The sequence below is a fragment of the Somniosus microcephalus genome, chromosome 21 (genome assembly GCF_052327205.1).
Source record: "Somniosus microcephalus isolate GS21.2 chromosome 21, FLI_Smic_1.0, whole genome shotgun sequence".
NCBI lineage: Eukaryota > Metazoa > Chordata > Chondrichthyes > Squaliformes > Somniosidae > Somniosus > Somniosus microcephalus.
In genome coordinates this window covers 16868060-16887134 of record NC_141007.1, presented here as the reverse complement: position 1 = coordinate 16887134, position 19075 = coordinate 16868060, and the positions used below count along the sequence as shown (strand labels likewise).

General features: G+C 51.3%; 1 protein-coding gene across 1 annotated transcript; it reads left to right on the top strand.

Annotated features, from left to right (window-relative positions):
* Nucleotides 1-583: 583 nt before the first annotated feature.
* On the top strand, nt 584-17350 carry slc25a19 (solute carrier family 25 member 19). Its single transcript, XM_085963269.1, has 6 exons — nt 584-843; nt 4610-4765; nt 5533-5703; nt 6571-6754; nt 11615-11745; nt 15974-17350. The coding sequence occupies exons 1-6, from the start codon at nt 706-708 to the stop codon at nt 16208-16210; spliced, it is 1017 nt and encodes a 338-aa protein (XP_085819395.1). The 5' UTR covers nt 584-705; the 3' UTR covers nt 16211-17350.
* The last annotated feature ends 1725 nt before the right edge of the window (nt 17351-19075 follow it).

Here is a 19075-nt window from a genome sequence, read left to right as displayed (position 1 = left end):
ACTAATACTGGGACCCCTTCCCCCCCAGAACATTCACTGATACTGGGACTCCCCCTTATCCTCTATCCCCAGTGCACTGGGGACCCAGAGGCCCTACGCATGCGCAGCTGTCTGCAGTGCCCCCTGGGACTTGTGGTGCGGTTTGTGTTCCCGCAGCGCCCCCTGTGGCCCGGCAGAGACGGTGCCGCGCAGCAGAAACCACGTGTGAGAAACGGCAGGAAATGTTTTCAGACTGCACGACTGACCCGGTGGGGGAAATCCATGAAGTAGCGCTGGCAACAGCTGAGGTAAAATAAGAACTCAGTATGCTTTGACAGTAATAATTGGCACTTTGATTTCAATCCTTATCTAATGAATACTCTACCATATCTTATCTAATTAGAGCCTAATAATATTTATATAATTATCTCTGCCTCCCCTCCAGATCTTGGGCGTTGGGAAAGTCCGGTGCGCGCTCGGATTGGGCTCCTGACGTCTCCCGCCCCCTCACAATATGATTGGCTATCTGTCATGGGAACTAAATTGTGAGTGGCTGAAAGAGCTGTCAATCATGCCGCGAGCTGCGGGACCGTCGGCTAAGGTCTTCGTTAATTGGTCGGATCGGATATCAATCAAGGCGGTGGCGGGCCGTGCCCTTGTGAGGTCGCTGCCATGGTGGCGGCGGAGTGAGTGCGGGAGCGGGGCTGGAGCCGTCCGCGGGCCACGATGGTCGGCTATGACCCGCGGGCCAGTGAAGTGGGCCACGGCCTGTCTGCGATCGAGGTGGCGGCGGCTGGGTCGGTGTCCGGGCTCCTGACCCGAATCCTCATCAACCCGCTGGATGTCCTCAAAATCCGGTTCCAGGTAAAGGAGAGCAGCGGCCCGGGTAAATAACCCCCGACCCCGGGTAAATGCCCAGTGACCCTGGGTAAATAACCTCCGATCCCGGGTAAATAACCCCCAATCCCGGGTAAATGCCCAGTGACCCCGGGTAAATAACCCCCGATCCCGGGTAAATGCCCAGTGATCCCGGGTAAATAACCCCTGATCCCAGGTAAATGCCCAGTGATCCCGGGTAAATGCCCAGTGACCCCGGGTAAATACCCATCAATGTTTTATTTATTCATTCATGGGATGTGGGCGTTGCTGGCAAGGCCGGCATTTATTGCCCATCCCTAGTTGCCCTTTGAGAAGGTGGTGGTGAGCCGCCTTCGCCTTGAACCGCTGCAGTCCGTGTGGTGAAAGTACTCCCACAGTGCTGTTAGGGAGGGAGTTCCAGGATTTTGACCCAGCGACGATGAAGGATCGGCGATATACTTCTAAGTCAGAAATAACAACAGAAAATGCTGGAAAAACTCAGCAGGCCAGGCAACATCTGTGGAGAGAAAATAGAGTCAATGTTTCGGGTCACTACCCTTTGTCAAGACTGGAAAAGCACAGGAAATGAAACAGATTAAAAGGCCAGGCTGGGAGAGAACAAAAGAGAAGTGAAGAGACATTAAGAGGTATTCAAAACGAGATGAGATGGTGATAGGACTAGTGGAGACAAAAGACGGCTCTAGATTAGGTGTGAAATGCGCTGGCAGAATGGGAGACAGCTGCCATGTGGGAGAGAGAAAAAGGGGGAAGGGCACAAAACAAAGGTGTGGATAAAAAATAAGTAAAAATGTTATGATCTGAAATTGTTGAACTCGATATTGAGTCCGGAAGGCTGTAAAGTGCCTAATCGGAAGATGAGGTGCTGTTCCTCGAGCTTCCGTGGAACAATACAAGAGCCCGAGTACAGTGAGGTCTGAGTGGGAATGGGGCGGAGAATTAAAATGACAGGCGACCGGAAGCTCGGGATCACCCTTACGGACTGAACGGAGGTGTTCCGCAAAGCGGTCACCCAAGCTGCATTTGGTCTCCCCGATGTAGAGGAGACCACATCGTGAGCAGCGAATACAGTATACTAGATTGCAAGAAGTACAAGTGAATCGCTGTTTCGCCTGGAAGGGGTGTTTGGGGCCCTGGACAGTGGGAAGGGGGGAGTTATAAGGGCAGGTGTTGCATTTCCTGTGCTTGCACGGGAAGGTGCCGGGCGAAGGGGAAAGGGTGCTGGGGGTGATAGAGGAGTGGATTAGGGTGTCTCGGAGGGAGTGGTCCTTACGGAATGCTGAGAGGGGAGGGGAAGATGCGTTTGGTGGTGGGATCACGTTGGAGGTGGCGGAAATGGCGGAGGATGATCCGTTGAATGTGGAGGCTGGTGGGGTGAAAGGTGAGGACAAGGGGAACCCTATCGTGGTTCTGGGAGGGAGGGGCAGGGGTGAGGGCAGAAGTGCGGGAGAGAGAACGGACACGGTCGCGGGCCGTGTCAACCACGGTAGAGGGAATCCTCGGTTGAGGAAAAAGGAAGACATGTCGGAAGCACCGGTGTGGAAGGTGGCTGCGGCGGAGACGGAGAAACTGGGAGAATGGAATAGAGTCCTTACAGGAGGTGAGGTGGGAGGAAATGTAGTCCAGGGAGCTGTGGGAGTCAGTGGGCTTGTAGTGAATGTTGGTCAATAACCTATCCCCAGAGATGGAGACGGAGAAGTCAAGGAAGGGAAGGGAAGAGTCGGAGATGGACCATGTGAAGGTGAGGGAAGGGTGGAAATTGGAGGCAAAGTGAATGAAATTGTCTAGTTCAGGGCGAGAGCAGGAAACGGCACCGATACAGTCATCAATGTACTGGAAAAAGAGGTGAGGGAGGGGACCTGAGTAGGACTGGAACAAAGAGTGTTCCACATATCCCACGAAAAGGCAGGCATAGCTAGGACCCATGCGGGAACCCATAGCAACACCTTTGATTTGGAGGAAATGAGTGGAGTTAAAGGAGAAGTTGTTCAATGTGAGAACAAGCTCAGCCAGGCGGAGGAGGGTGGTGGTGGATGGGGACTGGTCGGGCCTCTGTTCAAGGAAGAAACGGAGCGCCCTCAGGCCATCCTGGTGGGGGATGGAGGTGTAGAGGGATTGTACGTCCATGGTGAAAAGGAGGCGGTTGGGGCCAGGAAACTGTTCAAGTGGCGGAGGGCGTCCGAAGAGTCGCGGATGTAGGTGGGAAGAGACTGGACAAGGGGAGAAAAGATAGAGACTTCTAAGTCAGGATGGTGTGTGACTTGGAGGTGTTGGTGTTCCCATGCGTCTGCTGCCCTTGTCCTTCTAGGTGGAACAGGTCGCGGGTTTGGGAGGTGCTGCCGAAGAAGCTGGGGCGAGTTGCTGCAGTGCATCTTGTAGATGGTACAGACTGCAGCCACGGTACGCCGGTGGTGGAGGGAGTGAATGTTTAAGGTGGTGGATGGGGTGCCAATCAAGCGGGCTGCTTTGTCCTGGATGGTGTCGAGCTTCTTGAGTAATACCGGGTAACCATACAGGGAGCGGGTATCTACCCAGCAATGGGGTAGCTAAGAGCAGTCCGCATGGATTTTGAAAGGGAAGTTTATGCTTGACCAACCTTGTTGAATTCTTTGAAGAAGTAACAAAGATTAGGCAAGTGTAAAGTGTTAGATGTAATGTATTTGAATTTTCAAAAGTATGTTTACACACCCAATAATACAGGCACAACCAAGAATACACACAAAACACCCAGTATTGTCGGTCTATATACTCAACATTGGGCAAATATAGCCACAGAACCAGACAGGTAAATAATTCACAGGACAAGTCTGGAGTCACTCCTGCTTTCTATCCCATCACTGACCTTCCCTTTTGTTGTTTCATCCCTCCCCCTTTTCCCAGCCCCTAAACTTGCTTTCCATTTCCTGCTTGTTTCCAGTTCTGACGAAAGGTCATCGACCTGAAACGTTGACTCGGTTTCTCTCTCCACGGATGCTGCCCTGGCCTGCTGAGTTTTTCCAGCGTTTTCTGTTGTTATTCCGGAGCCACTCTGGTGTAGGTGTCCTACAGGTTGTGTGTGTATATACTGATTGTGGGCGTCTTGGGTTTGGTTGTGTGATACAAGTTATGTGTATATGTACCCCATGTGGGAGTCAATGGTGTATATAGTCCGTATCATAAACACCTGCACTAGGTGGGTGTACACACACCCTCTATCAGACTCTACACCGTGTATCTGATGTGTGCACCAGACATGCATATACACACCCCACATCCTCTATTAGATATTGCATCAGATATATACTCGCACCTTGCATTAGACACGCACGCTGAACAGACACCCACCCGTATGGACATGCATCATGCACTATAGTGAGGATGTATGAGACTGGAGAGAGTGTGAAAGAGAATGGCTGCGCAATGTAGAACTTGCGTGTGAGACAGAGAAGGAGAAGAGGGTGCCTGAGATACTGGGAATAGTGTCGGTCAGCGATGGGGGTAGGGTCTGTGTGGCCCCCTGCAGTGTGGGGCGATTGGTGGGTCAGGTAGGGTTCAGCCAGGGGCCGGCTTTGATTGATCGTTTTAATTGAAATGGGTTTGCCGTTTTTCAGTATAGAGATTGAAGGCGCCGTGGATCACGGTGATAACCCGCTCCTGTGTTTGATGGAGATTTGGAAACTGGCCTGCAGCGGATTCCTGCGTTACCCACCCGCGTTGTGTGGCCGCTGATCCCAGGGCTCTTCTCATGTCCGCTGCTCTGGTTTTGTTCTCCCAGCTTCAGATCGAGCGCTTGTCACTGTTGGAGCCGACGGCCAAGTATCACGGCATCCTGCAGGCAACGAGAACGATATTCGGAGAGGAGGGCCTGCGGGCGTTCTGGAAAGGCCACGTCCCAGCCCAGCTACTCTCCATCTCTTACGGAGGTGTCCAGGTGCGATGCAAGTTTCCATCTCTCTCCCAGAACCCTTTAAGAGCATCTTAACATGTGGCAAAGCATCACTTCCCTTACTTTGTTTTTTTTAAAACTTATTGTGTGTGAATTTTTGTTCTTACTGAGCTGAGGGGTGTGAGTGCTGGAGAATGGAACGGGGTTTCAACAGTGCAGTGGTTACGTTACTGGACTAGTCATCCAGAGAACAGGAGTTCAGATCCCACCATGGCAGTTTGTGATCGACAGATTTTTAAATCCTAAAAATTTTCTATTTGTTATACTTGGTTGGAAAATTCTCCAGTGTGGCTCAGTGGTAGCACTCTGGCCTCTGAGTCAGGAGGTCGTGGGTTCACGGCCCTGAACACATTCTCCAGACTGACACTTCAGTACAGTACTGAGGGAGTGCCAATGTGTTCAGATGAGACGTTAAACCAGGGCCCTCTCAGGTGGACGTAAAAGAGCGCAGGACACTATCTGAAGAAGAGCAGCGGCGTTCTCCCCGGTGTCCTGGTCAATATTTATCCCTCAACCAACATCACTAAAACAGATTATCCGGCCATTATCATATTGCCGTTTGTGGGAGCTTGCTGTGCGCAAATTAGCTGCCGCGTTTCCTACATTACAACAGTGACCACACTTCAAAAAAAGTACTTCATTGGCTGTGGAGCACTGGATTTAAAATGCAAGTTCCTTCCATTTTTGATCCTCTTTTTGTTGCAAGGTGGCTAATTTACTCTTAACATTTTTTTCTTTTCTTCCTCCTCCAGTTTGTGAGTTTTGAGTTTCTAACGAAGTTTGTCCACAATGCCACGCTGTACGACTCAAGGAATCCCTCGATGCACTTTGTGTGTGGGGGCCTGGCGGCGTGTTCGGCCACGGTTACTGTGCAGCCCCTCGACACACTCCGCACCCGATTCGTGGCACAGGGAGAGCCCAAGGTGAGGAAGTGGGGGTTTGGAGAAACGGGTGGGTGGCAGCTGAGGAAGGGCTGCCAATACCGGGAGAGATTGCAGTGGTAAACTGGGGTGGAAGAGGCACGGCAGCGAAACACAGGCGCCCAGATCCTGTATGAAGCGAGTGTCGAATCAGGGTCAGCAGGAAGCTGCTACTCTCCGACATCGAGGCAGCTGTTCCCCTGGTTGTCTGCGGACTGGTGGGGTGGGCGGCGGGGGTGCTACAGTTGGCCTCGGCCTTTGGGCTAAGGAAGAGAAAGTCGGCCTCTGTTTCTGGTCACTATCCCTGCTGTGGAGATTGTGCATGTTGGCTGGAGACAGAATTGGGATCTGGGTGCACAGCCCCTCATAGTCGAGGGCCCCGCCATCACTTAACACGAAGGATGGACGCTTGGGCAAGGGAGGCTGGCGTCTGTGGAACTGAGCGCTAGCACGGGGAGGGGGATTAATGTGGGAGGGGGGTAGTGCCTTGAAGCATTGCTGTCTAATTATGTACACACAAGCTTCTTGATGTCAGGCCTATATTCACTGTTTACTAGCTCAAACCTGTGTTGCCTTGTCCAATGCTTACAATTTAGTTTGCATTATCTGGGTTTACGTTTTCTATCCTGTTTACTGTCCTATATTCCTTTACAATGTAGAAAGTGTGTGGGGGGGAGGGGGACAGAATTGGGCTTAAGTGAAGCCGCCATAGCCGAGAAGCATGCCAACTCTTGATAATTAGGCTTGTATATGAAGAATGGCTGTAGAGATGGAGAAGTTTTCTCTTGTAGTTAAAACGATGTGTGTGCTGCTTTAAGAGTTGCTGGTTGTCCCCGGACTGTGGTGAGGCTATAGCTTTTTGTCTTGCAGGTTTACAGGAGTTTCTGGCACGCAGTGGTCACCATGTACAGGAAAGAAGGACCCCTGGCGTTCTACCGGGGCCTCACTCCCACGATCGTAGCCGTCTTCCCCTACGCCGGGCTTCAGTTTGCCTTTTACAACATCTTTCATCGTATCTCCGAATGGGCTGTGACACCGGGCAGCACCGCCACGGGTGAGTGAACGGCGGCAGGGGGAGGGTATCGGCTGAAGCACGCTGGCCAAGCGGGAGAGGAGAGCCCCTGTGGTGGGGGAGATGTAAGCTCATAGCAAGGCACTGGTCTTGGGTAGTTGAGAGAGGGAGCAGGCAAAAAGGGGAAGCCGCACTCTGCTCCTGACGGTGGGTGACTTTCCAGAGCTGCATTGGAGGAGGTCACGCTCCCTTCCCTCTTGGCTCGACTGCTCGAGTGCCACGGGTTAAGCAGGAGGCAGAGTTGTGCTTTCTTTATTACTGGAGCTGTGTTGCCCTAGTTCTAACCAAGCAGTAGTGCCCCCAACATCCCCAAAACAACTGGTCGTCATCACCACCTCAACAAGCCCACCCTATTGTCCCTGCCATCCTCTCCAAACACTGCCCCAACTCTAACCCCCATTCCTCTTTGAGGCCATTGACCACATCGTTGCTAAACCTCTCTGTGCTCGCCTCCCCCATAATTCCTTATTCGAATACCTTTGTTATGGTTTCCTTCCCACCCATTGCACCGGGATTGGCCAGGGCACAGTCACCCTTTGGATATTCAAGGTGTGCCACCCCTTCTGGCTGCTGGGTCTACCTGGCCTAGCACTCTGTCCTATACTGTCTCTCCCTCTCGGTCCATGTTGGGGTACAGCCCTCGCTTCCAGCCCAGGCAGCACCTCTCCGGCAATGGCTTCTCCTCCTCATCCTGTTTGGTTACCTTTGGAATGCATCAAGATCCCATCCTCTGCCTGCCCTCTACTCCTTGCCTACATACTGCCCCTCGGCAGCATTAGGCTTGGGGGGGGTCAGTGCCATGTGTACGTCGACAGCACTCGGCTTGGCCCCACCGTCCACCCGGCTTGACCCTCGACCCAAGACCCCCTCAGACATTGTTGTCTGACCGCTTGTCCGGCATCAAGTCATGATTGAGCCAGAACTTTCTGCATCTTCATATTGGCAAGTTTGAAGCCACCCTGTTTGACTCCCACCAAACTCTCCGTATCCTTTCCTCGACTCAGTCTCTTGCTTGCTTGCTTGGACCCAATGATCTGCAACATCTGTGTCCTGTTTGACCTTGAGCTAAACTTCAGAGCCCCCATCCTATCCATCAGCACGACTACTTACGTCCATCTCCACCCAACCACACTCTGCCACTGATTAAACCGTCCTCTGTGCTTCTGTTGTCTCCAGACTGCTCTCCTCCAGTCCTCTCTTCACCAAGCTCCCCACTCACTGATCTCCAAAGCTCCACCCTACACCTCCCGGCCCTTTCCCACACTAGCTCCCACTCATCCATCACCCTTATTTTTCGCTGCCCTTCACTGCCTCCCCAATCCCTAACACCTTGAATTCCAAGTCCTTGTTTACAGGCCCCTGGCCCCCTGTGGCCTTGTTCCCTCCATCCCTCTGCAACCTCCTCCAGCCCTCTATTCCAGCTCACACCCTCCGATCGCCTGACTCTAGCCTCCTGCGTGTCTCTTACATCGCTATTGCCTTCAGCTGTCTTTGCCCCACTCAGCACTTCCATTCCAGCCCCTTGTTACCCCTTTCCCCACCTTGAAAAGCCCCCCCATCAAACTGATCTCTTTGACCCTGCCTCAGTCACCTCCTGCTACTGATGCTCAGCGCCTGCTTCCTCACTGCCATGAATGTGTTTGGCAATGTGTGCAGTTCTGGGCACCCTGCTCTAGAAGGGATACTGGAGTTCTGGAGAGGGGCCAGGGAAGATTCACTGCACTGACGGTTACAGATATGAAGAAAAGCTCAAAAAATTGTGGCTTTCTTCACTGGAACCAAGAAGGCCAAGGGGATCTAATCGAGGGTGTCAAAATTCTGAAAGGATTGTGTCGGGTAAAGAGTGAAAGCTTGTTCCCACTAGTTGGGGAATCTGTAACGGTGGGACACAGATTGAGGATTATCGCTGGAAGCACAGAGTGGGTAGTTAGAAGCTGTTTTATTATTCCAGGAAAAAGGTTTTGGTACATGGCATGCCTTCCACAAGGAGCTGTTGAGGCAGAGACGGGAACATCGTTTGAAAGGGCAGGGAGATGGGATTAGTTTAGACAACTCGCTGAAGAGCTAGTACAAGACAATGGGCCAAACGGCCTCCATCTGTTTTTGCAATTTCTGTGATTCTGTCATATCCTTGGGACATTCACGATTAATGGTGTGGTATAAATACACATTACTGGTGATGTTGAGAGATACTGGGATTATTTTTACTTCAGGTTTACCCCATCTATCCTGAATACTTGGCTGGAGTACAGATTCCACGGCGCCGGTACTTTGCCGAGATGACCATTGTTCCCGCGTGAGCCCCGACCGTAAGCGTCTCCAGCAATTTGACTGGGGAGGGCATCACAGCTAAACTCAATCCAGTCCTCATTCAGCATCCACTCACACACACAGGCAGGAGTCACTGCAGACTGGCCAGGAGCTGGGTCCCTGACTGGCTCTCTCCCCCCTGTCTCAGAGATGCTGAAGCAGTCATAAAGTCATAACGGCACAGAAGGAGGCCATTAGGCCCATCGAGTCCGCGCCGGCTCTCTGTAGAGCAATCCAGTCAGTCCCATTCCCCCGCTCTATCCCCGTAGCCCTGCAAGTTTATTTCGCTCAAGTGCCTATCCAGTCTCCCCTTGTAAACATTGAGTGTCTCCGCTTCCACCACTTCCGTCGGCAGCGAGTTCTAGGTCCTCACCACTCGCAGTCACAGTGTCCCTACTATTGGGGTCAGCGAATGGCACAGACCAGGAATTGAACCTGGAGGAGAGGGGAGGGAAAGTTGGTCCTGTTTCCTGACCTGTCCTATCCAGACCAAGACCAGCACTGGCCCAATTTCAATCATATTCATTGGCCAGCCACATGTTGATTGCTGGGCACAGGACCATACTTTCACCGTCTGTGTCTCTGTAACAATCTTGCTGTTGGCTTGGCCTGGCTGGGATTCTGGGCTCCTGCTCCACGACTTGAGCACACAACCTCGGCTGACAGTTTAGTGTAGGGAGGCTAAGTATTTGAAGCAGGTACATAGCTATGGAGAGCGAGCGGGGTGGTGGGGGGGGGCAGTGTCGGATTGTTCCAACAAAGAGACGGCACAGACGCGATGGGCCAAATGGCCTCCTCCTGTGCTTTCTGCGGTTCCACAGTACTGACGGAGGCTTGTGTTGTCAGAAATGAGGTCCTTTGGAAGACGCGTTAAATCAAGAATCTATCTGCCTGATCAGGTGGACGTAAAAGATCCCACGGCACTATTCAAAGAACAGCTGGGGAGTTCTCCCAGTGTCCTGGGCGACATTCCTCCCTCAACCAACACCAGATTAACTGATCCTCTCTCTCATGCTTGTGGGATCTTACTGTGCTGCTTTTTGCCTGCATCACAACCATGACTGCACTTCAGAGTAACCCGTTGTACGCGAAGCGCACTGGGACATCCCGAGTCTGTGCTAAGGTGACCAGTGCAACTTCTTTCTTTTTGTGAGACTTTGGCAGGCAGGGAAACTAAGAAATCACTGGAGGCTATAGGTATTTAACCGTCAATCAACACTGAGACTGTTGCGTAAAGAACAGGCTGGTTGCTGAGCTGGTGGGTCAGGTGTTGCTGCGCATTGTGGCTGATCATACCGCGACCTGCCCCCGGCACTTGCCTCCTTTAAAGGTATCACACTGACGTAAGAAAACTACTAGGCACTTGGCAGAGTATTAAACAAGGCTTTAATCGACTGTTTCACGACATGGAGGTCTAGTTATCCTTCACTAGTTCCTGTATACAAAATGTCCCTGAGCAAGCTGGGCCCGTGCCCGAGTATTTATACTCTCCCTGGACAGCGCCACCAGCAGGCCGCCCAGTATATTTCATAAATCGTGCCATTTATGTAGAAAGGACTTATGTCAACCACCATCTACAGGCAGGAGGGGGGAGTTGCTGCTGTTCCTCATACCAAAGTTTCCCTTAAAGATGAGTGGGATATGTCACTGGTTTTGTATTTTTTCCACGCAACAGTCCCTTTGTGTGTTAACTTATTAAAAACATGTTAAAGCTTTTATTTTTTTATCTCCGCATCTCCTCGCTGTGCCCTAGTGTAGCCAAGTTGCTTTTGGCAAAGCAGCTTTTGATCCAGCCCTGTGGCTGTCTCTGCCTTGATTTCCCTCTCGTCCCCTCAGTCAGAGGGCACTCGGCGTATGTGCGGGCGGACTGAGGTTGGGAGTTCTCCGTGTGAGGAATTACAGACTAGGACTCTCGTCCTGTCTCAACACCTCCGTCCTTACCTAGCTTGACAGAGCGATGTTTATAATGTGTCTCCCAGTGAGTGTTATTCTGGATGGAGGGCGGGCTCAGTAAAAGTAAAATAAAGAGCTTGCATTTATATAGCACCTTTCACGATCTCTGGCCATCACAAAGCGCTTTACAGCCAATGAAATACTTTTTGAAGTGTAGTCACTGTAATGTAGGAAACGCGGCAGCCAATTTGTGCACAGCAAGCTCCCACAAACAGCAGTGTGATAATGACCAGATAATCTGTTTTAGGTGTCGGTTAAGGGATAAATATTGGCCAGGACACCGGGATGTCTCCCCAACTCTGCAAACAGTGCCATGGGATCTCTTCTGAGAGGGCAGACGGTGCCTCGGTGTAATGTCTCATCTGAAAGACGGCACCGCCGACAGTGCTGCACTCCCTCAGCACTACATCAGGAGTGTCGGCCTGGATTTTGTGCTCAAGTCTCTGGAGTGGGACTTGAACCCATAACCTGCTGACTCGAGAGGTGAGAGTGCTCCACTGAGCCACGACTGATGCATTGAAAGTAAAGAGAAAGACCATTGTGTTGTTCACCTACTTTAACTTGTTCTTTTTTTGTCAGCTAGTATACAGAATCTGGTGTGTGGCAGCTGTGCAGGGGTCATCAGTAAAACCCTGACGTACCCCTTCGACCTCCTGAAGAAGAGACTGCAGGTGGAGGGCTTTGAGCAGGCACGAGCTGCCTTTGGACAGGTGAGGGCTTGGCAGGGCCGTGCACCCCTGGAGCTTTGCCTCCATTGTATGTGTGAGCACCCCTCGACTGGGATATGGAAAGCCGCTGGGGTCTGACCAGCCTGGTGTGTGAACGCCAGCTCTTCCCACCCTGGTCAGCAGGGGGAGGAGGGGGGGTCTGTCAATTACTGTACACCCTGCATGGTCTTACAGGTTTCTGTTCAATGTGTACAAGCGTTTGTTTTCAAAGTAAGAGCCACCAGCACCCAGGGCAGGCACTATCGCAGTCTGTCCAATCCCAGTGATCTGTGAGGGCGTTGCATGTCTGTACCATATCTGCTCACATAAGAACATAAGAAATAGGAGCAGGAGTAGGCCAATCGGCCCCTCGAGCCTGCTCCACCATTCAATAAGATCATGGCTGATCTGATCCTAACCTCAAATCTTCTATCACTCTGCATCCACCCGAACCCATGTGATCTCCCGGGAGAGGCAAAAAACCAGATAAAGACCCAATGGCCAATTTGGGAGAAAAAAATCTGGGAAATTCCTCTCCGACCCATCTAGGCGATCGAAATTCTTCCAGGAGATCACTCTGTCCCTATATTTTCTACAGTACTTACCTTCTGTAAAGGCGATCTCCACCCCAGCCAGGAACAGGAATAAAACCATCTCCTGAAATCTAACAGAATTAGAACACAGTAGGAGCAGAACAAGGCTACACGGCCCCTGGGCCCGCTCCACTACCCACAGGGCCATGACCATTCCGAACCCAGACTCATGTCCAATTTCCTGCCCGCTCCCCGTAACCCTTAATTCCCATGGCACACACACATAGTGGTTAAGGGGATATTCACGGCACAATACAGCATAAGGAATAATACTGAGATCATTCCCATTCAATACATGATCAGGCACCACTTGATTGGCACCCCATCCACCACCGTAAACATTCACTCCCTCCACCACCGGCGCACCGTGGTTGCAGTGTGTACCATCTACAAGATGCACTGCAGCAACTCGCCAAGGCTTCTTCGGCAGCACCTCCCAAACCCGCGACCTCTTCCACCTAGAAGGACAAGGGCAGCAGGCGCATGGGAACACCACCACCTCCAATTTCCCCTCCAATTCACACACCATCCCGACTTAGAAATATATCGGCCGATCCTTCATCGTCGCTGGGTCAAAATCCTGGAACTCCCTCCCTAACAGCACTGTGGGAGTACCTTCACCACACGGACTGCAGCGGTTCAAGAAGGCGGCTCACCACCACCTTCTCAAGGGCAACTAGGGATGGGCAATAAATGCTGGCCTTGCCGGCGACGCCCACATCCCATGAACGAATTTTTTTTAATGCTCTACTGAGTCATTCCTTCTCTCATACGTGTTCTGTTATGATGACGGAATAGTTTGTCAGGTTTGCAGTGCGTCTGTTACTGCACTAATAATCCAGAGTACGTCAGTTCAAATTCCACCATGGCACTTTGAGAATTTGAATTCGATTTTTGTTTTTTAAATATCTGGTCTCAGTAACAGTAACCGTGAAGTTGTTGAATTGGCATAAAAACCCAACTGGTTAAGCAATGTGCTTTAGGCAAGAAACCTGCCGTCCTTGCTCGGTCTGGGTCGATATGTAACTCCGGTCCCATACCAACATGGCTGACTGAAGTGGCCGAGCGAGCCACTTGGTTGTGTCAAAATCACTACCAGTGCTTCAATTGGATATATTTCTGAAGGCTAAGGGGATTAAGGGTTACGGAGAAAAGGCGGGGACGGGGTACTGAACTGGTAAGATCAGCTATGATCTCAGACGAAGATCAGCCATGATCTCATTGAATGGCGGAGCAGGCTCGAAGGGCCGAATGGCCTACTCCTGTTCCTATCTCTATGTTTCTATGTTTCAAGGAAAAGGCCGACGCCCACATCTCAAATGAGTAAATAAAATGTTTTTAAAGGATCACAGTGATGACCCGGCCCAGCTATAGCAGCCTGTATGTACACACAGCAGTCCGCTGACACCAGGAACTGTTGAGGCTACAACGCCTCGAGGAGTTGAGATGACATCAAAAACCACGATAAAGTTCGCGCCATTGTCAGACTGCTCTGCAAACCTCACTGCACCTTGGCTTCGAAGTCCTGAATGATTTGTTTTATCAATAAAGCCTAAAATTGTTCTGAGCGAACCAGAAGTGGAGCAGCAAAACAGACTCCACCTCGCATTCTGGATCCCCTCCCTATATACTCCTCTTTCCCCCCCGCCCACCGGCCCCCACCCCGCTCTCACTGCTCTGGATCCCCTCCCTATATACTCCTCTCCCCCACCGCTCTCACTGCTCTGGATCCCCTCCCTATATACTCCTTTTTCCCCCCCCGGCCCCCCCTCACTGCTCTGGATCCCCTCCCTATATACTCCTCTTTTCCCCCCCCCCCCCCTGCTCTCACTGCTCTGGATCCCCTCCCTATATACTCCTCTTTCCCCCCCGGCCCCCCCCCCTGCTCTCACTGCTCTGGATCCCCTCCCTATATACTCCTCTTTCCCCCCCGGCCCCCCCCCTGCTCTCACTGCTCTGGATCCCCTCCCTATATACTCCTCTTTCCCCCCCCCCCCCCCCCGGCTCTCACTGCTCTGGATCCCCTCCCTATATACTCCTCTTTCCCCCCCCCCCCCCCCTGCTCTCACTGCTCTGGATCCCCTCCCTATATACTCCTCTTTCCCCCCCCCCCCTGCTCTCACTGCTCTGGATCCCCTCCCTATATACTCCTCTTTCCTCCCCGTGCCGCCACCCCACCCCGCTCTCACTGCTCTGGATCCCCTTCCTATATACTCCTCTTTCCCCCCCGGCCCCCCCCCTGCTCTCACTGCTCTGGATCCCCTCCCTATATACTCCTCTTTCGCTCCCCCTCACTGCTCTGGATCCCCTCCCTAGAAACTGCTCCGCTCCCCCCCCCTGCCGCCACCCCACCCTGGTCTCAGTTTCTGGAAGCCCCTCAACAACAATTTGCATTTATATAGTGCCTTTAGTGTACTAAGACATTTCAAGGGGGTTCACAGGAGTGTTATCAGACAGGATTTGACACCAAACCACAAGGACATATTGGGACACATGTGGAAAGCCTGGTCAAAGAGATAGGTTCGCAGGAGTGTCTGATAGAGAGGCGGAGAGGTTTAGGAAGGGAATATCGGAGCTTGGGACCCAGAGAGCTGCAGGGCCGCCAATGGTAGAGCGAAGGGGGGCATGCATAACAGGCCAGAATTGAAGGAATGCAAGGAGGGTTATGTAGCTGGAGGAGGTTACAGAGATAGGGAGGGGCGAGGCTATGGAGGGATTTCAGCAGGAGGATGAGAATTTTAAAATCAAGGCGTTGTCAGATTGGGAGCCAATGTAGGTCAGCGAGCACGAGGTGATGGGTGAACGGGACTGGGTGCGAGTTAGGACACGGACAGCAGAGGTTTGGATGAACTCAAGTTTACAGAGGGTGGAAGGTGGGAGAGGAGTGTAGTGCCAGGAGAGCAGTGAAGTCTGGCGGTAATAAAAGCATAGCTGAGGGTTTCAGCAGAAGATGGGCTGAGGCAGTGCCAGAGGTGGAAGGAGGCGGTCTTGGTGATGGCGAGGATATGGGGTCAGAAGCTCAGCTGTGGGTCAAATAGGATGCCAAGTTTGTGAACAGTGTGGTTCAGCCTCAGACAGTGGCCAGGGAGAGGGATGGAGTCGGTGACTAGGGAACGGAGTTTGTGGTGGGGACAGAAGACAATGGCTTCAGTCTTCCCGATAGTTAAATGGAGGAAATCTTCTGTTCATCCAATATTGGATGTCGGACAAGCAGTGTGACAAATCAGAGGCAGTGGAGGGGTCGAGAGAGTTGGTCGACATGTGGAACCTGACGTGTTTTTGGATGATGTCGCCGAGATGAGAAATCGATGGGGAACTCCAAAGGGAACGGTGCGGGAACAGGAAGAGAAGCCACTGCAGGAGATTCTCTGGTTACGACTGGATAGATATGAAGCAGAGGGCAATCCTACCAAGCTGGACAACGGAGGAGAGGCGTTGGAGGAGGATGGTGTGGTCAACCATGTCAAAAAGCTAGATACTGCTCTTTCCCCACCCCTGCCCTGGTCCCTCAATACTCAGTGTTTGGGACCCCGTCCCTGTGAAAGCTTCAGGGGATTTAATTTCATTAAGTGCGCCGCATAAATCAAAGTTAGAAGTTCTCCAGAGAGCTAACCCCCCTCGTGGTTTTTGTGTTCCAGGTACAGACCTACAACGGGTTCCTGGACTGTGTGTTTCAAGTGGCTCGGGGCGAGGGACTGAGCGGATTCTTCAAGGGCCTGTCGCCCAGCATGCTGAAAGCAGCCATCTCCACTGGATTCATCTTCTTCTGGTATGAACTGTTCTGCGATATCTTGAGCGACCATAAACGGAGGACAGGCTCGGGACTCCAGCAGCATCTGAATAAAGCTCCCCAACACAAGACTCCCTCACAATGACATTCAACCGACTCCTTTCAAACAATCGGCTCCCTTTCCTTGACTAGCCCAAACTTGGCGCCGTGTTCTATTTTGATTGTGCGCGTGCGTGCACGCACAAGTGTGTGAGCGCGCTGCTCGTCTTGCGATTCATTGGGAAAGATAATGTCCCTTTGGGATCCCCTCAAGCTCCACAGAGACTCTTTGCACTGTTGCTCTTTCAGGGTCAGTGGAGCTGACTGAACCTCCCGCAGTCGTGAGCGGAGGTTCGGAGTGTGCCTCGTGAGAATCCAAGAACGCTCAGTTGTTACTTTAAATGGAAAGCTTAAAAAGTCCTTATTCTCAGATTTAACTCAAAGCTCGAGAGGTTATTTTAATATTTATTTTTCTATAAAGATGCACGTATTTAGCAACCTGCTTGCCATTTTTTTGTCTGCATTTTTATGTTAACGTGTGTGTATATATAATATATATATATCCTTGGCAAGTCACGCTTTTGAGGTTACTGATTGCCAACTCCCATCACTATTTATTTAGTTTTCTCTGGGTCAGTGCTGTACTGCTGTGGAGTTTCCACTTGAGGTGGAGGAAGAGCTAGAGTTCTGGGGAGCGGTGGAGGTCTTTAACTGACCGCACTGTTCAGATGTATATTCGACGTACTGTAATGCAGGGGTGTCCAAACCACTACCTCTGGATCACAAGCCCTGGCAACCTGCGGTACAAGGTCCCAGGTCTGAACCCCAGTGGGTGCGGAGCCAGTGGATCAGGTAATGGCGGCTGCAGCCAGTCTCAGGAGCAGAGGAAACTCAGTCACCCCTGCTGGGAAGTGCTGCTTGTTGGGCATAGGCCAACAGGACCAGGCTCGCCTGTGATGCTCTTGGGTCAAATAGCCTCCTGACACTTAGCGTCGAGACTTGCATATCAGTGGTGACAGGAGTGAGGTACAAGGGGCTCCCGGCAACAGTCAGTAACTCGGGAGACAGGAGAACAATGGCAGGAAAAGAGGTTTGAGGTGAATGCTGAATCAGTGAAACACCTTGAATCCTTTCTAAAGCTTTTATGTATGGTTGTGTATCTACTGGAATTGCCTCTGTTGTGTGGATGGTTCATACCGCAAATATTTATAGCACAATGTATTTTTAATTAAAAAAAAGAAATGTTTGAGTTGTGTTTTTTTTTTTCTTTTGCTTGAATTTATCTGTCTATCATTGTTCTCTGATTTAGAATGAAGTTGAGTTTTTAGCGGCCTTATCACAGCTACATCTTATGTAGGCAGCCATTTTATGCACAGCATGATCCCACACGCAAGATGTGTGACCCGCGAGTCTACTTTTGGTGATGTTGCTTGAGGGAGGAATGTTGGCTAAGACACCAGGAGAACACCCCTGTTCTTTCAAACACTGCCCTGTTCCCGCGAACCACCAGCACAGACGGGTGGTGCCTCGATTTAACGTCTCGCCCGAAAGATGGCAGTGCAGCACTCCCTCAGCACTGCACTGGGGGTGTCGGCCTAGATTATGTGCTTAAGTCTCTGGAATGGGGCTTGCGCCCACAAACGTCTGACTCGAAAGCGAGTGCGACCCACTGAGCCGAACTACAAAAGTGCCATTATCCTTTGTATGTAACAAGAAAATTATCCAGGAATAATGGTCTGACGAAGCTGGCTGTAATCGGATGAATTTGTATTTCTCACTGAGCTGCTTTTTGTTCCTCTATTACCTAACAGCCCAAACTAAGCAGGAGGTGCATGAGCTCTGAGGGTATAACTGTCCTATAAAGGCTGGGCTCCTGAACCCATGACTCCTGCATCATTCACCTGACTGGATCCCACATTCTCTCTCTTCCCCCGAGTGGTGGTAGGACAGTTTCCGACACTTAAAAGTTCCAGCCTGCAGTACGATGTGTAGCTCACGTTCAATGGACAAAGCCCAGATCCACCAACACTGGCACGTGAGATAAAGCTACAGCTCTACTACTACAGAATGACAAGATAAACAAGAGTCTTTAATATAAGCTAAGGATTTTATCCTCCACTTCCCTCCCCTCCTCTGGAGGCACTGACCCTGGCTGGTTCACACCTCTGCAGGTTCCCTCCGCCCCCTCACCCAAGCAACATTCTTCATGAGCCTGGACTGTGAGCATTACATAGAAACATAGAAGATAGGAGCAGGAGTAGGCCATTCGGCCCCTCGAGCCTGCTCCGCCATTCAATGCGATCATGGCTGATCATCCAAATTCAGTACCCGGTCCCTGCTTTCTCCCCATACCCCTTGATCCCTTTAGCCTTAAGAAATATATCCAACTCCTTCTTGAATATATTTAATGAATTGGCCTCTACTGCCTTCTGTGGTAGAGAATTCCACAGGTTCACCACTCTCTGGGTGAAGAAATTCCTCCTCATTTCTGTCCTAAATGGCTTACCCCTTATCCTTAGACTGTGACCCCTGGTTCTGGACTCCCCGACCAGCGGGAACATCCTTCCTGCATCTAGTCTGTCCAGTCCTGTCAGAATTTTATAAGTTTCAATGAGACCCCTCTCATTCTTCTAAACTCCAGCGAATATAAGCCCAATTGACCCAATCTCCTCATACGTCATTCCTGCCATCCCAGGTACCAGTCTGGTGAATCTTTGCTGAACTCCTTCCATGGCAAGAACATCCTTCCTCAGATAAGGCGACCAAAACTGCACACAATACTCAAGGTGTGGTCTCACCAAGGCCCTGTACAACTGCAGCAAGACATCCTTGTTCCTGTACTCAAACCCTCTCGCTACGAAGGCCAACATACCATTTGCCTTCTTAACCGCCTGCTGCACCTGCATGCTTACTTTCAGCGACTGGTGCACAAGGACACCCAGGTCTCGTTGCACTTCCCCTTCTCCCAATC